The 25,827-nt window shown below is 42.4% G+C and overlaps 2 protein-coding genes across 2 annotated transcripts; one reads left to right on the top strand and one right to left on the bottom strand.

The window, feature by feature from the left end:
• The first annotated feature begins 298 nt into the window (after window positions 1–298).
• LOC306842138 (neurotrypsin-like) lies at window positions 299–21,746 on the top strand. The gene is made up of 14 exons (XM_079372234.1): window positions 299–683; window positions 6,335–6,377; window positions 12,551–12,793; window positions 13,483–13,621; window positions 13,713–13,891; window positions 14,101–14,248; window positions 16,087–16,265; window positions 16,647–16,788; window positions 17,116–17,336; window positions 18,050–18,191; window positions 18,272–18,550; window positions 19,451–19,576; window positions 19,656–19,924; window positions 20,432–21,746. The coding sequence occupies exons 1-14, from the start codon at window positions 585–587 to the stop codon at window positions 20,959–20,961; spliced, it is 2,739 nt and encodes a 912-aa protein (XP_079228360.1). The 5' UTR covers window positions 299–584; the 3' UTR covers window positions 20,962–21,746.
• Window positions 7,389–11,239, bottom strand: LOC306842443 (E3 ubiquitin-protein ligase TRIM21-like). The gene is made up of 2 exons (XM_079372712.1): window positions 10,915–11,239; window positions 7,389–10,451 (listed from the first exon to the last, which is right to left on the bottom strand). The coding sequence occupies exon 2, from the start codon at window positions 10,447–10,449 to the stop codon at window positions 8,752–8,754; it is 1,698 nt and encodes a 565-aa protein (XP_079228838.1). The 5' UTR covers window positions 10,450–10,451; window positions 10,915–11,239; the 3' UTR covers window positions 7,389–8,751.
• Window positions 21,747–25,827: the final 4,081 nt, after the last annotated feature.

Genomic DNA, 25,827 nt, shown 5'->3' with positions numbered 1-25,827 from the left:
TGGAGACAAATCATTTGTCTGATTTTGCTTCTAATGAATGACCTGTAAAACCACAAGAGAAGTACAAACATGGCGTCTCAACAGCAGTCTACTGTACATAACTGTATTTGAATCCATTCATTCATCTTCTCATGTCAAAAATATTCGCATAGCTGTAATGTAGCAGATTGATAAACACGCAGAAAACAAAGTCAAATTCTGAAATTCATTAATGATTAATGACGCAGCTGGCACACAAGGAGACAAAGTGTGAGTGTGTGTGTGTGTGTGTGTGAGAGAGAGAGAGAGAGAGAGAGAGAGAGAGAGAGAGGGTAGAGGTAAAGAGAGACAGAGAGAGAGATTGTGGCAGCAGGTTTTTGCAGAGCTCAACACTATTTCTCCCTGAATCGGTGTGTGTTTCTCGCTGTGTGTGTTTTCCATCCCGTTTATAGTGCCGCACCCTGTGCGTAAAACCTTCCCTCCCGCGTAAGGTGCATCATCATCCTCATCATCACACACCACGTTTCTCCCAGCAGCGGGAGAACGTTTCACCTCACGGACAGGTTGGACTCAGAGATGGGAGTGGAGCGGAGGCTTTTCAGGCTATGACACGGACACACCGGGCGGGAAGGATGGCTCTCACCAGCCGGGAAATGTTGTGCTTGATCGGATCCGCCTGCCTCTGGCTGCCGCTGTTTGCAGAGGTATGTAGCCTACTAATGATAATGATTGTCTTGATTTTGCGGTGTGGGCTGATTTATTTGTATTTTCATTTATCCTTTTAAGCCATTCGTCCTGTGTCACGCTTTGATGACCTCGGTCCGGTGCTACCTTTTACAAAAAAAAATCCTAAATTATATCCATAATTAGACTGATAGAAACATGAATAAGATTGACAAAGGGATCAGGGTGCTAAGAAAAAATATTTTTCACGCTAAACAATGAAAGCCACAAACGATTAATTGAGGACGCATCCCTACATAAGAAGGGCGTTAAAGGAGCATCAAACACCTCTAATCCGTCCCTCAGCCAATTAATGGTGCAACCTAAGCGCATTGTCCAATTACGCGGGCACTGTTGTCTCTCACGCACATGCACTCACACTCACACATGCATGGTCTCAATCCCAACCTCTCCCCCCCTGGAAGGATATCATGAGAGGCTCCTCTGCCCCCCTCGGTGATGTGGTATTGAAACCTGCACGCGCTGTTTGAGCTTGTCACTGTGATTCAGTCACTCGGACATGTCGAGACCTGAAAACTGGTGAAGGAGGTGTTGTTGTCCAGAGTGGGTCAGAGCAACCTGAGTGTCAGCAGGGTGTCAGATTTACTCATTTATAAGACACAACGGGTTCAAAGTTGTTCTGTCAATTACAGTCAAATCAATCTGATCATCTTTATTCATTACATTTCTGTTTCTCTCCTGTACTATGTTGAACTACAGCCAGTGTGTTGTGCTAATGTGCAGCATATGAGCTGTGTAGCCTGTGTAGAAGTCATTAGTGGAGCACAGTGATGTGCAGGTTTTAATTAGACTCGCTCACTCCTGAATCAGCCGAGCATGGAGCACAAATAGCTCAGTGCAGATGAGTTCTGCTACTTCTCATTTTCACTGATATTAGACAAATATTTTCATCAGGGAGAATCCTTGATGCAGGAGCTGCATGTGTTATTGTAAAGGCAACACGACATCAGATATTCAGAGATGTTTCCCTGTGGAAATCTATCTCTGACATCTACAGTATGCCAGGCAGAGTTTTCGACACTGGCTTTTTGAGACTCAGCTGTTCTAACAGTATGTTGTGATGGATTTCTTTCCCATCAGGGCAGAATGGGAACCTACTATCAGCACATGTACAAAATAATGACTAAATGAGAGTATGTTGAAACTCCTTCAGAGACGCCCTTTTAAAATAGTCTGTCCCTTAAATCTTTAATCAAATCAATCTTTTTTTTTTTTTTTTTTTTAAACAAACCCATAAGTAGATCTGTTGGTCAATGATTGGTTTTCCTTTTATTGGGGATAAAATATATTTTGTAAATGAGGGAGAACTTCATAGTCTTGTTTTTGTCATCTTAATTTCAGTTAAGTTAAGAAATTGTTTTAGGTTTTGAAGTGACCATATTTCCAGAAAGCTAAATTTGATTTTATCGGTCAGTTGGGAATCAATCTTATGGCAGTCATATCTGTCAAAGAAAAAGAATATCTTGCGGACATGCTGGAAATATCAGTCCACCCACTTAGAAAAGACACAGCCTCCTCCTGTGTAAAAGTCTGATGATTTGTTGTATTCATCCATCTACCTGACACCTTTTATATGAACATGAGGGCTGCACTTTAGGTGAAATATTACTGTAATCCAAATTTGGCCAAGAGGGAAATCCACAACTAATTGATGAAGGTTTAATGTGTATCTTCTCACATATTTTGATCCATCAAAATAAAAGAATATTTCGAATGCACGCATAAAACAGCCACAGAATCCTCTGTCTACATTTACAAATCCACCGATCGTCCCCCCAACAAATACATTCATCACCTTTTAATGTGCGGTTTGAATGTAAGGTAAAGTAGAATAACCTCTAACGTGATGTGATGAGGAGTCTGCACTTATTTAAACGACAGCATATTAAATGATCGATGTCAGCCATGATTCCTGGATGTGTGCTGTAGAGGTGAGAAAGCAAATGATGGCGATGCAGAGTGGTTGTCAGCAGGGACACAGCGAGCACATGGGCCAGCTTAAAAAAAGAAGCCCTGAAGGTTCAGGTGAACCGGATCAGCTGACGGCCTCCAATGTCAGCCAATCTCCTGCTGAGGCCGAACAGGACAGACGACAGAGCAGCGGGAAGGACATCAAGCTGTGGACATAATGACACACTGTTTCAATGAATGCATCTGCCAAGTCCAAAGAGGTGATACAGGCGAGATTCCCACTTTTTCACAACAATAAGAGCGAGTGGAGTCTAAAGGCATCAGTCGAGTTCATCACGTTGACGTTTGGGCAGAACTGCACCTAGAAAAGCTCACAGAAAGATCAAGATCTTTGTAGAATAAATATCAGAAACAACACTGGATTTGTTTTTACTGTATGTTTAAAATGAATCAATAATCAGTTTTTAGACTTCTAGATTCCTTGTCTGTAACCTCCAAAGACTCGAGCTGGTGTCTGCTGTCAAAATCTGACACTTCATGTAAATGTGCAGACGAAAAAAAGAAACTGACGGGAGGAGACGTTATTTAGTCCTCAGCTTGTAAAACAGAACTGGTAGCATTCAAACTAGAAATGAATGCTCAATCATTTGCTCTCTTTGTCAGAATAACTCATGTAAATAACAGATTGATTAAAGTCAGAGCTTTGCATTGGTTTTAGTTCAATCGTAAGAAATCTTGAAATGATTTACCTTTTGAAGACATGAAGACATATTCACCGGGGTGCCAGACAGACCAGTGATTATGTGGTGGGTAAAATGCATAGAGGCTGTAGTCCTTGTTGTAGCGGGTGGGTGTGGGTTTGAATCCGACCTTAGCCCTTTGTTGCATGTCATCCCCCACTCCCTCCTTCCAACATCTCCTGTCAGAATACAATAACAAGAGAGGCAAACAAATCATTAAAAAGTTTATTTATCTGTAAAATATTTGTTACTGATTTGATACTTATAGAAACCCAGAAGAGCAGACAACAAAAGTGTTAAATGTTTTAGCAAAAACACGCATAAGATAAATCAGACTTTTTTTCCCTACAGGGCTTTTTACTGATAAAGTTATGGATCAGCTGATGATGAAAATTGTTTTTGTTGTTGTTGTTTTTTTCATTTCTGCCTTCCTATCATATCTTCATGCCTTGCATTACTAAATGTAAGGTAAGCTTGTTCTGCCACAGAAAATAAAAAAACACACTTCTATCAAAAGACAGGAGTCAATAATACCAACACATTTTATTGTACTCTGTGTAGACAAAAACAAATTGTCTTTGGCAGAGGGTGAAAACCATTTTGAGCCTTTTTTTTCCTACTGATTTAACAACAAAGTCAATCTTTTCCACTGTCCCACTTTCAGGTGTGACTGAGCAGTTAAACAGTTTTTGAAGCCTCCATGTGATGACAGACAGCAGGAATTATTGACTGAAATCTCTTCCTGTTACTCTTTTGCAGGCATTGTTTCAGCCGAGGACAAAAACATGTCATTGATCAAAACCTGCATTGCAACAAAAACAGGCCGGGTTAAAGACTTTCTTTTTAACCAATCACAGGACTAAAAGCTTCAACTTAAACCGTCATGTTTGTGTTCTCTCATCCTGCAGTAATCTCTGCTTATTCATTTCTTCCTGCCTGTATGCACACTCTCCGCTCTGTTGGGTGTGTGTATTTGTGTGTTTGCATCGCCATGCACTGGACGCAGCTGTGAGAGCGTCATAACCGATTACCTCGTAATGGAGCCGTGTGATTGATGTGGATGGAGGACTCATGTTCACTAGCACAGGTCACCTGTTCCTCCTGTAAAATCATTAGGGTGAGCAGAGACTTGTGGGAAACATTTGCGAGTGTGTCGTTTGAGCAGGTGTGTGTGTGTTTCGTAGCAGACGTGTCAGTGTGTTATCAGAGAGGGACAACTTGAGAGTAAGTAGGAGGAGAAACGTATTGTATTTCCCCGTCCTCACTACAGTTATTTCACAGCAGCAGCCCTGTGTGTGCGTGTGTGTGTGTGTGTGCGTGTGTGTGTGTGTGTGTGTGTGTGTCCTGTAGAGGTGTGGCCTGATTTCTGAAAATGAAACATGTTTCTGTCAGATATCATCTGATGCTGTCTTGTACTGTTTGTGAGTGTGTGAGTTATTTAAAGTGTGTGTGTGTGTGTGTGTGTGTATGTTTATACACTGTACACTTCACCTTCACACCTGGATGACTTACTCTTGTTTTATTTTCGTATTTGACAGGTGTTCCCGACTGTTAATCACTGAAATCATCCACAAATGTGTTGGATTTTTGTGACACTCCTCACGTCTGTTCCTCCTCGCCTTGTCTTTGTTGTGAGGTTTTGCGGTTTTGACCTGACAGTGTTTCATATTCAGAGAGAGCGCACAAAATGACCAAGGCTGAGGTAGAGTCCTGTCAGGGGAAACGCTGGAACATTTTAAGTGCTCTGTTTGTATAAGGATGAGTCAGATCCATCCTGTAAGTGGCTCTTTAAATTCATAGCCTGTATGCAGAGCACCCTCACATTTGTGGGATTAGTCTGGGTTGATATGGGGCTGTTGCAGTAATACAATGCCTTCAAGGAGATTTTCAACCCAAGAAATAACAGCGCTTCTTCCAACACTTACGATGATATACTGTTTGTTTACACTGCTTAATCAAGGGTTGCTTGCAGCTGTGAGAATAAAGGCTGATTTCTGTGAACTTCGAAGACAAAAACAAACTTGGACGCTTGCTCGCTGTCTGCACGCAGACTTCTACTGACGATCAGAAATGTCTTCTTTCAACAAAGAGAACAATCATCTTCCTGCTCTTTATTTTGCACAAACAAAACCTCAACCGTTAACCTGCGAAAGCTTAAATAGGTTATTTTGGCAGGACAAAAAAAAAAGTGTTTTGTCAGTAAGTTTTTTTGGGTAAATTAAAGTCCCAATGAGATAAAAAAAAAAACATTTTCCAAGTTTTAATCCAGTGTCCCTTTGTTCAATTTTAATCTGCGAGATATCTTGATGGCACTCTAATTTTTCTTCTCTCAGTACGAAGCGACAGCGGGGTTCTGATTAGCCTAGCTTAGCTTTAAGACTGGTAACAGGGTTAAAGGCAACTCACGTGCTTTATTAAAGTGTCACTTTTTTTTTTTTTTACTCAAACTTTACCTGAATGAACAAACAACAAGGAGCTGCGTTTTAGCTGAGTTTAGTTGTACAAATTGTTCTAGGCCAGAAGCAGTAACCAACTGTCATACCTCGCTGAACAGCAAAAAATAAAGCAAATAAAATATTTAAAAAAATATTTGACAAATTTAAGTCTTACAATCCACGAACTAGAGCCTCTTTTACAAATGTCTAAAGATGAAAAACATCGTCCTGCAACATAAGGGATATTTGTTCTGTACATTTACTTTCTCTCTATCATGAAGTTTCACTTGTATGCAGACTTATTTTTGACGTATCCATATGAAAAGAAGGCTTTTTTATGTACTTATGTAAAATCTCATCACTTTTCTTTGATATACAACATAAAGCAGAAAAGGCCGTGCAGTCTGTTTTGTTGTGTTTTCTTCAAACAATCACACAATTGTAAAATCTGGAGACAATGCTGATTATTATCTCTCCTTATTCAGGTCCTCTCTTAACTTTCTGCATCTCTTTATCTGTCTGCAGGTAGTGGCTGAGGACAGTTACTTAAACGAGGTGCAGAACTCAGGTAAGTGGGAAGTGATGCTCTGAACACAGCCCTCTCATCTGCAGCTATACATCCACTGTACATCCATCCAGCCTCTCCTCATCCTCCTACATCCATCCATCCCTTCATCTGTCTTTGTTTCTCCCTCCAGTTTAACCCACATTCTGACTCAGTCATAAAACCCCTCCATGATGACGCCTCCTCTCCTCTTCCTTTAATCTTCTGCCACACTCAGTCTTACCTCCCTCTCTGCTTTTCCCTTTTTCCTCCCCCGTTAGAAAAAGGGGAGGCTATAATGGGGGGTGGGGCGAGGAACTCCTCCTCCATGGGCTCCTTTCCACTGCTGAAATATTTCTGCTTTTACAGACGTGCACATATCGACAGGCTGGCGAGTTTACAAACACCCCTCTCATCCATCTGCAAAGCCAGCGACACCTGCCAGATCACCTGCAAACCATCTCCAGAGCTTTATAAATGTGACTCAATCATTTTCATTATTTAGTAAATGTTGCACAAGATGTTAGTCTGCTGCAGCGTTTTCCTCCAGACCATCTTTGTTGCACCAAATTAAATCAAAATCAGGTTAAATAGTGAAAGGAAAACAGGATTTCCTCGTGCCCCATATTTATTGAAATGTTGATTTTGTGCAGAAGACGTCGTTGCCAAACACCCACCCCCCATACAGCCAGCCTCCGAGTGTGAACCGTGTCAAATACTCATTGTGGCTGGGAAATGGATTATGGGAGCAGAGACTGAGTGTTCCCATGGCGATGGGCAGAGTAGCGTTGTCGTGGCAATGAGGAGGGTGTGAGCGCCGAGTGTTGTGTGTGTGTGTCAGTCTGAACACTGCAGGCGTCGGGATGAATGAAAGACTTCAAATGAGACAAACAGGACGAGGCTGAAAAGAGAATGTGACGTTGAAATCAAAGGCAGGTTAAAACATGGATCATAAACCAAAGCAGGAGAAGTCTCTGCTTTTACTGTTTAAACTAAAAGATATAACTAAAGAGTGAGAGTGAAGACGCTTCATGGTTTGGTTATGTAATGCTTCTTTATTCATTCAAATTTAATCAGACTGGTTATAAAACTTTGATCACTATACACTTTAAACATGCTTGTTTATTCATTTAAGGCGTCCTCTTCAGAACAAAGAACAACATATGCTGTTCATGTTAATACAAATACTGGAGAGGCAGAAACAACACACAACATCGTGTCCATCAGTGTTAGTGTAAGACCATCATCAACGGACTCTGAGAAACCTGCTTCAACACAGATCTTCTCTTATAAAGTTTTCAGTCATTAAAAACATTTTAAAAAAGCTTCATGTTTTTCCTGTTAACAAAATAAAATACACAGTTAGGCTTCAATGATTTCACATTTAAAACGTTACCCACATTGTGTTCATACTGGTGAATGAAGACTGAATCACTGAACCAGAGGGACACATTCCTTTTAACTATCGTTAATATTTTCAACACCACGCGGCACGCCATGCATCTTCTTTTTGACTGATTATTTTGACTTTTTAATCTTGATTTGAAAGTAAAAATATATTTTTTTAAAAAGTCACTAAAAGCACCCAGATTTGTGTTTTAATGTCTCGCGTTAACATTTACATATGAAACAATGAGTGAATTACACTTTAACATAAAGCAGAAGTCAAACAGGAAATGGCAATCCAAGAGACAACTATTAAACAGTTTACAAAGATAACTCATTTTTAAAAATAATGAAGACAATTTAAATTAGTAAAGCAAAACAAAAATTGGTGTTTTAAATAGTTTGAAAAACAGTAAAAGGTTTTGGATCATGACTCATACAATATTACTTTTACTTTCCTTCATATACAAGCGGTTATGTCACACGGCCCAAAGTACAGAGGCTGCGGTCCTCATCACAGTGGCTGTGGGTTTGAATCCGACCTCGGCCCATTGCTGCATGTCATCCCCTACTCTCTCCTATTTCCTGTCTCTCTTCAGCTGTCCTATTTCATAAAGACAAAGAGGCCCACAAAAAAATCACAGCTCAGCAGTCAAGTGCATAATAACAGTGACAGATGAGTGTGAAATCAAATTCACTGTCTTCGTGCTCCGAGCTTTTCATTGTAGTTTAACGTTTCTGTGAGATTTTTGATGTGAAGACACAACTTGCTCATGATCAGGAGGAGATCAGCAAAGAGATGAGAGAAAGTGTGTGTCCACAGGGGGGCGCTAAAGTCGATAAAAACCAAAAGTCTACACCACAAGCTTTAAATCTAAAATTGCAAATTGAGAAGTGATTTTAAAAAATCGAATCAAATTTAATTGTGGAGAACTTTGATGCCCCCCCCCCTTTTTTTTTTCCTGAACCATTCAATTTGTTGTTTCTGTCACTTCCACACTTCACTGACAAATCAACTTTCCGTCCGTATGAGAGGAACAATTATCATGGGCTCCAGGTTTGAGCCATATTCGTTGTCACAAGGATTGAGATACGGGTACAGTTTTTCTGTGAAGGAACAATCAGTAAACTTGTAAATATCTGTTGCAGTCTCCATATTGTAGAAATGGATGCTGTCGCTCTCATAACGCACAAACACGCCGACCCTCTCCACTTTTCCATAATTTATCGGCACGTTCGGATTACAGAAGGTTTCGAACCTGTCCCCTAAGAACCAGATGGCCCAAAGTCCACAGCCAGGCCTCCGGGGAATCTCCCCCTTCCTGTCGATGGACTCCTTGGCCAATCCCAGACACCACTCGGTCTTTCCACCCACAAACACCTCAAAGTAAAACTTATATGTGGAGAGAGCTGTGCTTCCCAGGACCGCGTAATGAGCATCAAACGTCTTCGCATTCAGGGTTGGGTTTTCACTCGGTTCCAAGCCCATGTTGTATCTCACCTGTCTCCTGTCCTCAGACACAACAAGCTGAGGGTGGGCTGTGTCAGGGTCCAGAAAGATGTCCTGTACGTAATACCGAAAATATTTCAGCATGCTGTTGTCTACTAAATCGGTGCTGCTGAAGAGCTCTTTCATTTCTGTGTTCATTTCCTTCAGCAGCTTCCTTACTTGAGGCACGGTTTTCCCCAAACATTTCCGTATGCGCTGAATGTCCACGTATCTGTCAAAAGTGAATGTGAGCGAGTTCATTGTGGGGTGAAGTAAGGACATGTCTTCCCTACTCATAAGGAAGTACAGAAAGTCTTCAGTCCCTTTTATCTTACTCATCTTCATCACACTGTTCTGCAGCTTGGGGATCTCCTGCTCCATGCTGAGAAGAAACGCATCGGCTTGTCCTTCAGCTGCTTTTTGCCTCTCCTCGATCACCTGTACAAGCTCTATCTGACTCTGCTGAATCTCAGAAACGAGCCCCTTCAGCTCCTGTACGCTCTCTTCAATCACATCTTTGGTTTCTTTCTTGCTCTTGTCTACTGACGCCTTCATGTCTTGGACCGTCTGCAGCCTTTCCTCGATCATCTGCTGCATTCTGCCCTTATCGTCCTCCATTGTAACCAATGCCTCTTCGTACGCTTGCTGCACGGTAATGACACTGTGGTTTTTGTTTTTGTGGTCGAAGATGGAGCAGATGTCGCACAGCACAACGTTGTCACATTTGCAAAATTGTGTGAGGAGTCGGGAATGCTTCCTGCAGATCCGGTTTTCCAAGCTGGATGCAGGCTCAACCAGCGTGTGTCTCTTCAGTCCTGCAGCTCTGTGATGAGGCTCGAGATGATCGCTGCAGTAAGACGTTAGACACTCCACACAGGATTTGACTGCAGTTTGTTGGGTGTCAGTACAAATATCACACAGCACTTCGCCCCCACTGGTCTGCTGTTGGACCGGCTTCCACATGTGAGCGACATTCACTTGAAGGGACACGAACTGCGATGCAAGCTCCGAAATGAAAGTGTTGACCTTCAGATCGGGTCTTCTTTGAAAAGTCTCCTTACACACCGGGCACTGGCACACCCCACTGTTGTTCCAGTAGCTGGAGATGCAGCGCATGCAGAAGTTGTGTCCACATGGGGTGGACACCGGCTGAGTGAACACATCGAGGCAGATCGGACAAAGAAACTGCTCCTCAGACAAAAGGCTGCTGCAGGACGCCATTTCTGCAAAAAAAACAAAGATCCACAATAACACAAAGTCCATCCACGACCTCTCAATCAGCAGTTTTGAAGATATCCTTCACATAAAGTCCATTGTGTAGCATATTACAGAATCGTTATTATCAGGTGGGCTTTGCCTGGTTTTCATTGTAGGTGTTTAAAATGTAGCTCGACATCATAGAGCCAGTGCAGAAGTTGAACTAAAGACAGACAGACCTTGTGGCAGTTATTCAATATGAAAAGAGCTTATAAATACACACATTTAATGTCTAGTTTGTTCCCCTTCTTGTCTCTGGCTGTATCATAGGTCAAACTTTAAATCCCAACATGAACGACTCTGTCACATGCATTATTATATGACCTGTTTATGGAGCTGGCTTAAAGAAGCGAAAAAAGTCCTCAAAAAGTCTTAAAATAGCTGATAGTACCATTCAAGTTACAACATTCAACACAACATGCATTTTACCTTTTAGGTTTTAGAAAGCTTGCCTCCTAATCAACTATTTACGTGAGATTCTTTCAGGTCTGTGGGGAGAAATACCAGCAAACAGAAGAAGGTGGTTTCCCAGGAAAGTTAACTTTCGGTTTCTCCCGTGTCGTGGCTCTTAAAGGGACAGGCACACCTCTGACGCCTCAGGGTGCTCGAGGGTTTTGGGGCTGTTTTTGGGCTCCAGTCTGAGTGTGTTTTGTATTATTTATTGTTTGAGGATAGATTTCTGTTTTAGTTGTGTTCATTTCTGCCTGATTTATTTTCCTGCTTCAGCGCTTCCCCCCTCTTCTCTTATCTCCCTCCAAATGTAGTGTGTGTGTGTGTGTGTGTGTGTGTGTGTGTGTGTGTGTGTGTGTGTGTGTGTGTGTGTGTGTGTTGGTGTGTAAGGTGGGCATGAGTGTTGCACTGTATAGATAATGTTACAGGACAGCCCAACTGTGTGTGTGAAAGAGATAAGACTGCTGCTGGTTACTGAAGCTCTGCCGCCATTAATCACGGTTTTATTCGCTCCTTGTCCTCAAAAACGATTACAGCTTCAGGGTGTGGGGAGACAGGAAGTGCTTGAATCCACGTAAAAAAAATGTTCCGTCTAATAACTCAGGTACAAATGTTTCTGTTATATAATCCATGAAGGCTAACTATGTAGCATTTACATCCCCTTCTGCTCCAACACAGGGCAAATACCAAAAGTGAGAGATGAGACCATGTCTGAAAATATAGTTTAATAAATCAATATATTTCTGTCAACCAAATCCTGAAATGTCCTGGTTGCCAAAAGAAAACAAGAAGACATTGCATTTTGAATCCAGAACCACATTCATTTTGAATTTAGACTTTAATAAAGAAGGCCACTTGATTTTTTTTGGATCTGCTATATATTTAAAAGCATTTTTTATTTTTTTTTAAAGAAAATCAATTAATTACATACCTGAAATTCTTTACAAGCAAATACACATGTCCGTCTCTGTTAATACCTAAACCATTATTAAAGAAACACTGCATCTCTGCAGGTATACTTTTGCATTAACTAAACAATGAATGCATTCATTTGTCTGCTGTGTTTGTGTGCACTGCTCAGCTTGTTCTGCTGAGCCATATTATTCCTTTTCATGAATGAGGGATCTAAGGTTTTCTTGCTTTTGCAGTGGATAGCTGGCTCTATTTTGTGGCCTAATTTTACTTCACTTTGATGTCAGCAGTTTGTCTCTCAGGCCGTCTCAGCTTCACTCTGCTCTTCTCAGAGGAGTTTACAGCAAGTGTCCGATCACCAGCATGTGTAGAAAAGACGCTTTAAGGTTATGGGAGTTTTACCCGCTCCATATCCGTGTGGTTAATGCATTAGGAGAGATCCTGTGGTAGCAGTGGAAAGTATTACGAGAATCTTCTATGTTAGCCGTTGTGTTCAGAGGAAATACAGACATGGGGATAATGTGGCTTGAATAAGACCACTTCCACTCCTCCATCCTCTACATTCTCCCAAACTTTCTCCATTTCACTCCCTTCTATTCACTTTGTCCTCTCTGACCCAAATCCTCCTGCTTTCATGCCTAACATCTTATTCTCCCATCCTCTCCAACCTCTACTCACTCTCCCCCTCCTCCTCTTTGTGCAGTACCTCTGTCCTGCTCTGAGGGATTCACTGAGTTGGGATACTATAACGGCACCGTGTCTCAGACGGACTCTGGCGCCCCCTGTCTGAAATGGACCGAGTTTCCAGACTACGTGATGCAGTATCCGGGCCGAGGGCTGGGCGACCACAGCTTCTGCAGGAACCCGGACCGAGAATCAAACCCCTGGTGCTTCTTCAGACAAAATTCCGGAGCCATCGGATGGGCCTACTGCGACTGCCACCAGGGTACGGATAAACATGCAAGACTTCACTTAATGGAGCAAATTAGATAATGATAACAAACTTCTTTACATGGCACACAGTTACCAAGCCCTTCACGATTAAGATTATAACCCAGATACATTACAAAAGAACAGGTGAAAAGAAACTCAATAAGGGGGAAAATGAGTCGTAAAAGAACACAGATATCAAAGTCTCCAACAGACAATGAGCAGCCAGGAATACATGAAAACTTAATGTAAGGCCCAAACTGGTTTCCTAACTTTTTCAACCCTCGACGCTCAAAAACATGCACACTTCAAACATGACGCAGAATGTGATTATTCGGTGACACATAGTCGAAGTTTTATTCACAGAGGGGCTGGGACATCGTTGATTGACAGACAGTCACCATGGTTACTCACTCTCACCATACCTGCTGCACGCTGAGCGAGAGGAGAAAGAGACTGACATCACCCCAAGCAGAGTTCTTGAAAATCAATATATAGAAATAAACGATTTCTGAAGCGTGAACAAACAAGTGCTCTCTAATATGTATTATTTGTAAACAGTTTGTTCTGCTGCCCTCAAGTGGTCAAAAAGGGATATTAATACAACTTCTAACATTTGGTCAGCTGTTCAGATTTATGTTCTATACCAGTTTCACTGCGAGTTTATTGTTCCCTGTTTATGTGTTACGTCATTTCTTTTTTTAGGTGCAGCTCGTCTGGTTGGCAGCTCGTCTTCTGGCAGTGGGCGTGTTGAGGTCTACTTAAACGGCCAGTGGGGTGCTGTGTGTGACTCCCACTGGTCAGACAGAGACGCCAGTGTGATCTGCAGGCAGCTCGGCCTGGGGTAAGACGAAACGAAACCACGACCTCTTATTCACTTTCATGTGTCCCACTTTATTCTCACAGCCTGTTTTTTTTGTATCCTCTGTGAACAGTGACATCGGCACAGCGCTGCAGCACTCTCAGTTTGGCTCGGGCTCTGGCCTCTTCCATTACGAGCGCCTGGGTTGCCGTGGTGATGAGAACAGTCTGAGTAAGTGCAGGAGCAGGACGTTCGTCACCGGTGACTGTAGCCATGGAAACGAAGCAGCAGTCATGTGTGCGGCACCAGAAGGTCAGTGTGACTTCTACAGTGTCACCTGAATATTTCCCACTCACAGATTTATGTTGAGTTTTCTTGACTTCAAAATATTTGTCATCAACGTTGTACGAGTAATATGTCATGTAATCCTGCTGTTTCTTAATGAAAGTTTTACATGTAAAAATAAACATCACCCTGAGATTAAGGTCGATCTGAGGTAATTCTCTTACTTCCTCTCTCAGGTAGTGGACCTCCGCTGCGATTGGTCGGTGGCGAGGAGGACTTTGAAGGTCGTGTGGAGGTTTTTCATGCAGGAAGGTGGGGCTCCGTCTGTGACGACCAGTGGGACGACAGAGACGCAGAGGTGGTGTGCAGACAGCTCGGGTTCGGGTATGTATGTCAGGTTTTTAACATGTGTGAACTCACGTTTAGATTTTCTTTTTTTTTTTCCCCAATCGTTTTTTATTTCAATTTCTCCAACAATGGAAAATAAGAAATAGGCCTGAAGATGTGTCAGTAAACCTTACACTTTCTATCTGCATGTTTTCTGATCCACTTTCACTTTGTTACGGCTGTCAGTAAAGAAAAGTAAGCCCTCCTTTTTAACCATCAGGCTGAGTACAAAGCAGGAGAGTAATGGATTTAGCAATGACGTGACCAAGAGGGGCCAATCATTTATACCCTGAATGATATGAATGGGACACCTTGCAGTGGCAGTACTTCAACAACAGAAGCTACCGTTGTTAAGAGTGTTATTCTCCTGAAGCTCTCGAGTGAACAGCCATTAGTGATGTGGAGGAGCTCAGTGTCAAAACTTTGGAACAGAGCACAAACGTGTCGTCTGGATCAAAGTGATCTCACCTCTCTCAGTAGAATCCAGAGGAAACACCTCGCAACTTTATTAAGTGGATGTTTGAATCTGTGCCGGTGCTTCCTCCCTGTATCCCCTGCTGCCGAGTTGTCACAACTCAAAGTGTCAAACAGGGATGAAGGTGTAACTGCGAGGAGAAGAAAACTCCCTCCATGTTCAGCATGAGGTTGCTTTTCATCTGCTCAAACACAGGGGGACACCTCCATCTGTGTTTGTGCTTTTGAATAATAGATGTTCTCACACAGCTGTACACGGGCGATGATGTGCAGTGACACTTAAAGGCAAAGTGAAAATGATTTGTTCTCCCCACCTGGATAGTTTAGTTCTCAGCAATAGGCATGTGTGACAAAAGTGTACACACGACCCTGTAGTTCTGTCATTTAAACACTTATAAGGTTTTTAGATGATGGATTTGTCATTGAGTCCTGTATGTGTGTACATGAAGAGACAAGAGAAGGAAAATACACAAAAAGCTAATAAATATTAGACTTGAAAGCAGCACAGCTCAAAAACATCAAACTCTACAAAAAACAAAATTCGGGCCTGACTGATGTGGGATTTTTTGGGGCCGATATCCTTTTTAGATGTTCGATCTGTAGAGATATGTAGATATCGATAAACACATTTATTGTGTTGATAACTCACATGCACTTCAAGTGTAAAGTAACTATGCATGTACGTGCATCACCGCGTGACACTCTGGAGAGTCTTGATGATTGTTGTAATCCATACAGCACACTCTAGTGTGCTAAAACGGTACTCAAATGAAAGGCTCTTTGAGTGGTTCATAATTCTGGTTATACTGACACCTGTGCCCCCGAAATGACAAAGTCCTCCATGTAGGCAACACAGATAACTTGCAGGTTTGTCTCTGCTTTCTGCGCTTTTCTATGATCAATATAAAAAAGTCACAGTCCCCACACACACACACACACACACACACACACACACACACACACACACACACATAGAAAAGTGCTTCTTGCAGTATTTCAGCATCAATAAATAATCACCACATGAATGCAGCAGCATGAAGCATTTTATTATTTATTTAGATGGTTTGATTTATTTTAGAATCATCTTTATTTTGCAGACGAGGTTGTTACGTGTGTTGGATCCCTTTTACATTTAGGGAAATAAAATCTCCAAAATCTTGGAGTCATATTAAATCACCCTTTACACCTTCACGTTTCTTTCACTTACCGAATCATTGCCGAACTCATGACATGCACCCCTGAAAGTTTCTAGAAATATTCAAGACAGGCTGCCCCTGAAGCCTCCCTGAGTCGCTTGTTCACACGTGTAGCTCACAGCAGGAGATTTACACGAGACGTGTGTGTGTGTGTGTGTGTTAAAGGGGAGTGGCGAAGGCCTGGTCCTGGGCTCACTTCGGTCAGGGTTCTGGTCCGATCCTGCTCGATGCTGTGAAGTGCTCAGGAAACGAGCTGTTCCTGGATCAGTGTCCCCATGGCGACTGGGAGCAGCACAACTGTGACCACATGGAGGATGCCGGGGTCTCCTGCAGCCCTTATACAGGTACACACACACACACACACACACATACACACACACACACACACACACACACACACGGCTGCTGTACTCACTAATAGATAGATCCAGTAGTTATTTATAGCCCCTGCACATCAATAAATCATTGCAGCATGAAGCAGCAACATCCTCTCTGTGACATTTATGGGAGCTGAGAAACAACATATCTGCTGACATGAAACTGCAGCGAGCATTCATCAAACTAAGAGACGATTAATAATTAATGCTAACTGTTTATATTAATATTCATTTTAATGAGAAATGTAACGTCTATAAAATGCAATCTGTCATGAAGGTTGGATGAAGAGTATCTGTCTTCGATCCCTGAAGGCGTTTTTATCCGTTCTGTTAAACAAACTGTTTCAGATGGTGTGGTGCGTCTGGTCGGAGGAGACAGTCCCTGGGAGGGACGGGTGGAAGTTTTCCACAATGGTGACTGGGGGACGGTGTGCGATGACCACTGGAGCCAGCAGCATGCAGAGGTGGTCTGCAGACAGCTGGGCTACAGGTAGAGGAAAACACTTGGAGCAATGTCGACTGAGCAAACAGAAATACTTCCTTTAAAAAGTTCTGCAAAAGAAACTGAAGAAGAAGAGTTTTTATTCAAAGAGTTAAAACGACTAATAAGAAACAAATAAACAATCAGTGAGGTCACTGATTTGTTTCCTGATTTGAGTCCACTTCCATGTTTGGCTCAAATGAAGTTACTGACATTCCCTTCAGCTTGGAAAACATTTTATTTTATTTCAATGTTTGCATGAACTCCAAAAAGTTTTGAAGTTTCGTCCACACCACCACCAGGCTGAAAACCTTGTCCCTCCTCCTCCGCCTTCAGGGGTCACGCTGAGGTCGTGTCAGACGAGACGTACGGGGAGGGCGTCGGTTTAATCCTGCTGGACGACGTCCACTGTGATGGGTCTGAGACCTCCCTTCTGGACTGCAGACACGGGATCTGGGGACGGACTGACTGCTCTCACAGCGAGGACGTGGGTGTTCGCTGCAGGAGACAAACCAGCCCAGAAACCAACGAGGTGCCGGTCATCGCTCCTGCTACAGGTAAGAGATCCAGTCCAACAGTCTGCCCTGTTGCCTCTGAGCAGCATTTTGGAGTTTATGCTTCCTGTTTAAAGTGTTTTTTATATGATAGCTTGTATCGAACAGGCCATTTGTAGATTTTCCCATCATGACATCACAAAGGGCAGTAACCCCTCCCCCAGGTGGGGGACACTCCCACAGCTTTTTGTTTGTTCTCTGAGTCTGCCTTCTCGCCGTAAAAAAATTGGGCATGGTGCAGGAAGACCGGAGCCACCCAAGTCCTTCCAGAGGGGGCGTGGCCAGAAACAGGTCATTTGCATTTAAAGCTATAGTCACAGAAAAGGCCTTTACTGAGCACGGCTGAGATAGATAAAGGGGTTTAAAGGCATGATTAAAAACAGTATCAGAGTGGATTTAGAGCAAGAAACTACACAGACAGGTCTTTGTGTTTTTAATCTGTCTATCTAGCTGTGTGACCTGTGTAATTTGTCGTGAAAATGTGAAATGTGAAAATGCCACGTGTTGACAGCGCTCACATTAAAGCGTATTTTCTGTCTCAGCACTCAGCAGCTCCTGTGGATACACAGCTCATTAGAATGAGAAAGCAGTCTGAATAAAGAGACTGCAGGCACAGTGACATTTCACTGTGTCACTGTGTGAGTGTTGACTCGAGGTTAGAGATGCACAGACATGAATTTTAATGAGAGTTATGTGTTTTATTTTTTCCCTCTCAGGTCCCCTGGTGCGTCTTGTCGGTGGCAGCAGCAGAAAGGAGGGCCGGGTCGAGGTGTATCTCCATGGCGACTGGGGGAGTATTTGTGACTCGGGCTGGAACGACCTGAACGCACTTGTGGTGTGCAGACAGCTCGGACACAGGTTAATTACGAGACTGAAGGAAAGAGAGTAAACGTAAAGATGATATTGATTACAGATTAAACTTTTCCCCCCCCTAACAGTGGCGGAGCGGTAGCAGCTGCAGGGTTCGGTCAGGGGAAGGGTCCCATCCACCTGGACCAGGTGAGGTGCACGGGGAAGGAGGAGTTCCTGGGAGAGTGTCCCTCTTTGGGTCAGAGTATACAGGGCTGCAGGCGCAGGGAGGACGCAGGGGTGAAGTGTGACGTCACGCCTAAAAAGTCAGCCGTGCAGGTGAAGCCTGAGGAGCTGAGCTGTGGGCGCCGGAAGCTGGTGGAGGAAGAGAGCAAGAGAAGGAGCCAAGGAGAGGAGAACATACTCAGGTAGGATTTCTTTCTACACACAAGATGTCCAAATCTCTAGCCTTCGATCTGTTGACACAGGAGCCAACAATTAAGATTTGTTAGTGAGATTCTGAGAGGAGTAAAAAATTATCACAGTACACAAAACTGAAAAAAAGATCCACAATTAAAGGAAATCATGGTGTGTTTGCAGTCGATGTTTTTAATTAAACATAATCGGTAATATGTGGATGTTGCACTTGTGACAACACCAAAACTATACCATTACAACTAGTGGAGTCGCCCCCCACTGGCCATTAGGAAGAATACACATGTAAGGAACTTTAGCATTACTTGAGGTTGAGGGCTAAAACTAAGACCTCTTCTCACAAACACACTTTGAATAGGAGCCATGAAAGCACAATTTAAACATTGGGTTCTCCAAATCGAACTGCTCATAAAGCTTTTAAAATGTTCAACATTTTTTACCAGCTTTTAATTGTTCTTAAAAAGAAAAAATGAATAAAAGAAATTCCAACAAGAGACACAAAATACCACAGTGTCGGAGGAGTTTGCATCTCTTTTTCTTGTATTTGTTGATCTTCATGTGATACATACAACATGAGGACCCACTCATCATTGCTACTCATGATAAATAATAATAATAATGATAAAGAAATAGACAGGAACTGACGCAGAGTTACGCGATGGCTTTTTGTGTCCCTTTGGCAGTAGTCTGCTTTTAGTATAGGTGATACTTACTTTACACTTGTTTGTTGCTCTATGTACTCGATGTCTATCCTGGTTAAAATCCCCTTCTGCACTGAACTTAGATATCCTTCAGTATTTGCTCCACTTGCTTAAAAAACACCGATAAAAATAGTCAGCATAAGCAACATTACAAAGTCTTCATTATTGAAGAGTTTTTCCTCTCTCTTTCAGGACCACGTGGCCTTGGCAGGTGTCTGTGTGGCTTCAGTCTCGAGAACAAGATGGCGGTGGTCCTCTCTGCAGCGGCACTTTGATCAGCCCGTGCTGGGTCCTGACGTCTGCCACCTGTGTCAGCAGGTAAATGTGACAATGACATACAGACACTGAGGCATCATCATCTGAACACCATATGAATTAACAAACATCTCTCCTGCAGGTTCGGCAACGACCCGTCCCGATACGCGGTTCGTGTCGGGGCTTCAGAGCGTCCTCTGACTCCAGAGCAGGTGGCGGTTCACAGGAAGTTCAAAGGTCAGAGCGGAGGTCACGACCTGGCTCTGTTAAAGCTTCCCAGCACCAAGGGTCACTGTCTGACCTTTGAGCCCAACACCAACGCAGCGTGCCTTCCTGCTGCAGACACAGCGTCAGGGGGAAACGCTCCATCTTCTTGTGTTGTCATGGTAACCGCAGGCTGGACAGACACAGGTATGTGTTTCTCTCTCTACTGAACTTACAGAACAACATAATGGCAAACAATATCAGTATCTGTCTATAAATGTTTTGGGATCCTATGTAAGTTAGAGATGTTTGATTGATTGTTTCATTCAAAAATGTTTCCAACTTTTGGAGGGTTTATCTGCTCTTCAGAATAAAGTTTGCTTTTCTGGTTCTCACATAACTTTTTGTTTACTGCCATCATGTAGTGAAAAAACAAAAATGTTATAAGCCTTCAGCAGAAATGCATCTTTACGTTTTTTTACTTTACAAGTCTTATTATATAATTATAACAGCACTGTGTTTATTTAAAACACAAAGACATGAGCGTGAGAATTGAAGTAGATTAAAGGATCTGTTTACCAACTGATTCTTTCAGAGAAGGTTTTAATTTATTTATGGATTTTAAAAAATGGAAATGTATTCTATATTGATTCATTTCTTAATAAATTATCTTAGTCCTTCAACCCTCTGTTAATCTCCTGCTCTCACTCCTAGACTCTGTCCTTGCCTCCTGGGTCCCTCTCATGTCGTCATGGCAATGTAAGAAGCGTTATGGCGACAGCTTCTCCAGCCACGGCACCCTGTGTGCCGGCAGTCCCCCTGACACCAGCCTCCTCCATGGCGACAGTTGTCAGGGTAACTCTGGAGGCGGGCTGGTGTGTCAGGAAGAGTCGGGTCGTTGGGTCCTCACTGGGGTTGTCGCTGGAGGGAATGGATGCTCGGCCCCCTCCTCTCCCGCGCTCTACACTCGTGTCAGCCGCTTCAGGAGCTGGATAGAGGAGGTCATCAACCCACAAGCCCGTCAGGAGGAACCGCACACACACGCTAAGGCGCAAGAGGATGTCACGCACGTTGACAATGACCTGACGCACACACACGACGAACACACACAAAGTGAGGTGCACGGCAAACACACACACGATCAACAGGAAACAAATGAAATCAATGATATTAAACACACACACACTCACCACTCACACACCAAGAGCGCACACACCCACACAAACACACAAATTCTGGTCTGATTGAGGCCGTGCCATTGGCTAACCATCAGTGCCATGTGACCACCTGAGGGGGAGGAGTTAGATAAGTTAAGCAGAAAAAAAGAAAGATGCTCAAACTTAAAGTCTGCGCTCGTTTTTTAATCTGAACTCAGTGTCTTGAATCTAAAGTGTGTGCGCTTTGTAGTCGTCGGCGTGTGTGGGCCTGAGCCGCGGTGCTTTACAGCCTGAAACTACGAGCCAGAACCACGGCAGAGGAATCCAAATGTTTAGACTGAGCCTGGCACGCTGATCTGAGTCCCTCACTGACAAAAAAAATAAAAAATCAGCATGGCATGAATTATCAGGACAACGTGAAACCATTTCTGAGGGATATTTCTAATATGGTCACACAAGAATCTATGCTAAAATCACCTTTAAATGTGTGTCGTCTGTTTGAGCAAAAACCTCTAGATTAAAGCCGACTGTATATCTTCCCTCTAATATTAATAACTAATGAATCTAGATTAACTCCTGCATTAGAGCAACATGAGTTCAGTTTTGATAAAGATTCAGTTGTGGATGTCGTTTCTTCTTCCAAACAGGCCTTCAGGCTGTTGTCGTAAACCTTTACTGTTTAAAGTGCTGTTCAGACCTGTGACTAAGCTATTTGACTCCAAACCATACCTGTTTGTTTTTTTTCATGTTTTAGCGCTTTCTTTACAAATCATGTATACTTTATATAACTGCTGATTATAATCACACAGTCATAATGACATCTGATCAGCTGCTCATGTGCTAAAAGATGTACAAACTGAAAGAAAGAAAGTGTAAAAACATTTCATGAGGAGGGAAGGAAGGGATGCAGATAAGATGTTTTTTTTTTTTTTTACTGCAGAACACTTAACTCACATACACATCTGTCCAATTAGGTTTTAAAAAATCAAGGTTAAAATCACAAGGGAAGTGAGAGAAAAAAGGTTTTATTTACAGGGCAAGAACATGTGAGGACTGTGTTCACAATGAAACAAAAAGAATATAGAAATTGATCCCGCTACCTTACCTCTCCATCTGTTCAGGAGATCTCAACACTTCAAACATCTCAAGAAGTCCTGGGATAGTCTGCTAAGTCATTTCTGCCTTCCAGGAAGATGCTAGTTTCAATCAATTTCCTCGCTAAAATTAATAACAGACTCTGGAAACGTGTAGGCTGCATCATGAGAAATGTCCAACTTGCATTATTTTCAGTCAAACACTGTTGAAAAGGAGACTAATGTGTTCTCTTCAGATCAATAACAGAGCATTATTTTACAGCGATAATGGAGAGAAAAGCTTTGCAGACATGACGTTCCCTGAAGGAATTATTAAGAGTCAGCTAATTGATTTTATTTTTTTTAACTCTAAACAAAAAAACAGAGTCTGCTCGGAAAAACAAACCCAGAAACACTTCAACAAGATTTGGTCAGCAGCGAATGAAGAGCTACATGATTTATTGTTTGTTTATAATTTAGGAGCTAAACTTACATTACAAAAAAAAACAGCAGTGTTGTCCTTTAAATTGTACAGAATCCTTTTCAAAAGCCATCGGAAGCTGAGTGTTGGGTCATAAAGTATTTTTTTGTACTGATTCCAGCAGGTGGCGCTAGATAGACAGATAGATAGACAGATAGATAGATAAACTGATAGGTAGATAGTACTCCTGACTTTAGCTTGTTTGTGTACTGCATTCATTCTTGACTGAATTACATAGCCGAACTCTTTAATGTTGTCTGATCTGTTGTATTCTGAGCAGATGTGTGATCTGGCCACCAGAGGGCGACGCAGCTCTATTTTCACAGGGCCGCCGCCGCTCGCCACAGCCCTGACGCTTCTTTTTTTATACTGTTGCTGATAAGTGTTGGGACTTGTGCTTTTGATGTTGTGTGAGCCATCGTGTCGTGAAGCATCCTGTAACCTGCAACCGCTGACACATCTGAAGCTCGTTGTTATAATCCTGTACATAATCTCAACCCTCTCACTACTGCTGTATCCCTGACATGTGATGAACATACAGATCTGGTAGGTTGATGTAAATATGACCCATGTGTGTCTTTGGTTGGATGATGAGCAGTGTAAGGTCTACTTTACCTGTGAAACCCTCCTGCTGTCCCTCAGTATTATGTGCTGAATCATGGTAGCCTATTAAAACATAAACCTGGTGAGAACAAGTTTTCAGTGTTGGTGTCGCCTCTTTTTTTTCTGTTTAATTTAATCACAAGTTGTATTTAAGCCTCCTAAATCTTTCATTTATTTGCCAATTTAAAAACACAATTTTTATCTGACGTTCCAGACATTTGGGTAAAAAAAGTTGTGTATTTTCAGAGGAGGCTTTCAAAGAGATTCATTGGAGAAAATCAGAAAAACAACAATCCTCTTGGCATATGTACGATCTAATATTCTTTTCCCAAAGAGCTCATTTAAATGCTGAAACACGGATTTTACAAGTCAGACAAGAAATGAAACCAAATGTTAATTGCCTCTAAATGACAGTAAATCTGCTTAGCGGCTGCTGTCATCACCCATGAGCTTTGGTAATCTTTTCTTTTGTTTCCCTCTGTAAGAAGGACGGTCAGAGGAAACCCTGCTGCAGTGGGTTTGTTTGTTTCCATTGACGAATATTGAGAAGTGATTGAAAAGGGGGACAGATGAGTCCTTATATGATACGGCAGATTCTTTAGAAACCGGACTATGAAGTATATGATGAAAATATGAATGGATATGAATTAAATTCTCAAAAATACATTTTGGGCAGACAGCAAAACTGTTCCTGTGTCAGAGTATCTATTACGTAGTAGAACACCATAAAACTTAAATTTAGTGCTTTGATTTACTTCGATCTATGAATAAACCCGGCCTTTATTTGAGTCAGCTGTCAATACGAGACTCAATCACAGCAAAGATGGGAACGAGTACAACAGTGTAAACTTCATATTTAATCTGATTTTAACTTTGACTTTCTCAAATCTGAAAACATAAAATTAACCAATAACTTGGAATCCTCAGACAAATGCAGGGATGTAAAAAGTATCTCTAATATGTAGGGATACATTACAACCTATTTTAGGCAGCAATTAGTTTAACATGTACTTATAAACAGAGTAATAATTAGTCAAGTATTTGGGTCATGTGTGTGAGAAGAATCAATTAAAGGGTTAATTCAAACCTGTCTAAACTGGATCAGCTGCATATCTTCTAGTTGTGTCAGGTCTGTCACCGAAGTAATAAACAAATCAGTTTGGTTGTTAATTAAAGACGTTCTGACGTTTGAACAGGGATTAATGCTGAGTCATGTTACAGTTTCTATTGTCAGATCCCATTTAAGAGCTGTATTCAAAACCTCAGGTGAGACGATTGTGTTCTGCCTGTTGAGAGGAAGACTCCTGATACCAACTCAACCAAGTGCTCGCCCATTGTTGGATTTATTTGGATCCATGTGCCCATCAGAACAGAGAGAACAGTCTGGACCAGATGTTTGTTCTGTCTTGATTTGATGCTATCAAAATAAAAAAATGAACATTGATTAAAACTAATCGATGACAGATTACACACAACCTACCTAGTTTTGTCCTGAGAGATGAAAAACAGACAGCGATCTGCTTTCAAGAAAGGGAAGTTGTCGTTCACTTATTGATGAAGAGTCCAGACATCTAACCTCTTTCTGTGAAATGTACCCGGTTCGACAGGTTTGAAGAGTGGACTGGACATCAGCACGTGCATGAGTGACAAAGTTCTGTCCTGCAGGACGGCTGAAGAGTTTGTTGGCTGTGCGTCAAAGAAGAAAATGAGACAACGCAACACAAAAATGAAGACGCCCTCCAAGGGCAGCGGACGATCCAGCTGAGGCTGCAGGAGGTCCAACAAGGACAAACAAGAAGTCAGTGAGACAGATATCGAGAAAGACATCGAAGACAGTGTGCAGTTTTGAACCGCTCTGATTGCTGCGATCGAAAGAAACAAAATCAGAGCTCAATGGGTTGATTAAAAAGAAGCAGAGGGCAATCAAGAGGAGAGGTGAGGGCTTCATTAGAGCTCTCGAGCAAGAAATTAGTGGCGAGTGCTGGAGCAGCTCTCACCTACTAGTTACGTGTCCTACAGAGATCGTGTTTCCCATCAGAAATCTCTGAGGAACACCATCTGTGATCAAGAGGAGACTGTGAGGCGAGAACTAATTTAGAGAGAGAGGAAATGTCTTTCCAGAATGGATGGATTCACCACCACGCTGCGGATGTGATCCTGGACTTGGACACTTGGCGGGAAGGAAGACCTAACATGCCTTAATAATTTGCTAAAGAGTGAGAATAGTTTCCACTATCGACTCACAAAGGATACCAGGTAATAAACCAGGAAGATGTGGTCCACTCACTCAGCTTGAAGGATGAGGAACTGGGGTGATTGTTTTCATATTTCAGGGAAGAAAGACTTGGAAATAGACCTCGTCTTTGCAGATTGTCCTGTGATTTAGCAAACACGCCTCATCACACAGGCCAGCAGATAAATTCTTGGAGCTCTCGCTTTAAAAAAAACCTCAAACAACTTAAAGGCTTGAAGGATGCTCTGAGGTAGGAAGAAAAGGGAAGTTGTGCAGTGCATTATGACCTAAACAAGGTCAAGAGTAATTTAGATTCAGGAGGCTTGTCCTGGGTCGGCTTTTCTCCTAATTTTATTGACACGAAGAGCCGGGGAGGTCAGAGAGAGCTAACAAGACACATTCCCTCCAGAGTTTTTTCCCTCTCTGTGTCTTTGAGAAAGTAAGAGCGAACGTCTGAGTGAACCAACCGCTGAGCTCTCCTCATTAATCACACAGAAAGCAGAGGAACCGGGGGAGCTGTCCTACATCCCAGGGACACACACACACACACACACACACACAGA

Source organism: Symphodus melops, assembly GCF_947650265.1.
Source record: "Symphodus melops genome assembly, chromosome: 21".
Lineage (NCBI taxonomy): Eukaryota > Metazoa > Chordata > Actinopteri > Labriformes > Labridae > Symphodus > Symphodus melops.
The sequence above is the reverse complement of the archived record's forward strand: the minus strand, read 5'-3'. Positions and strand labels throughout refer to the sequence as shown.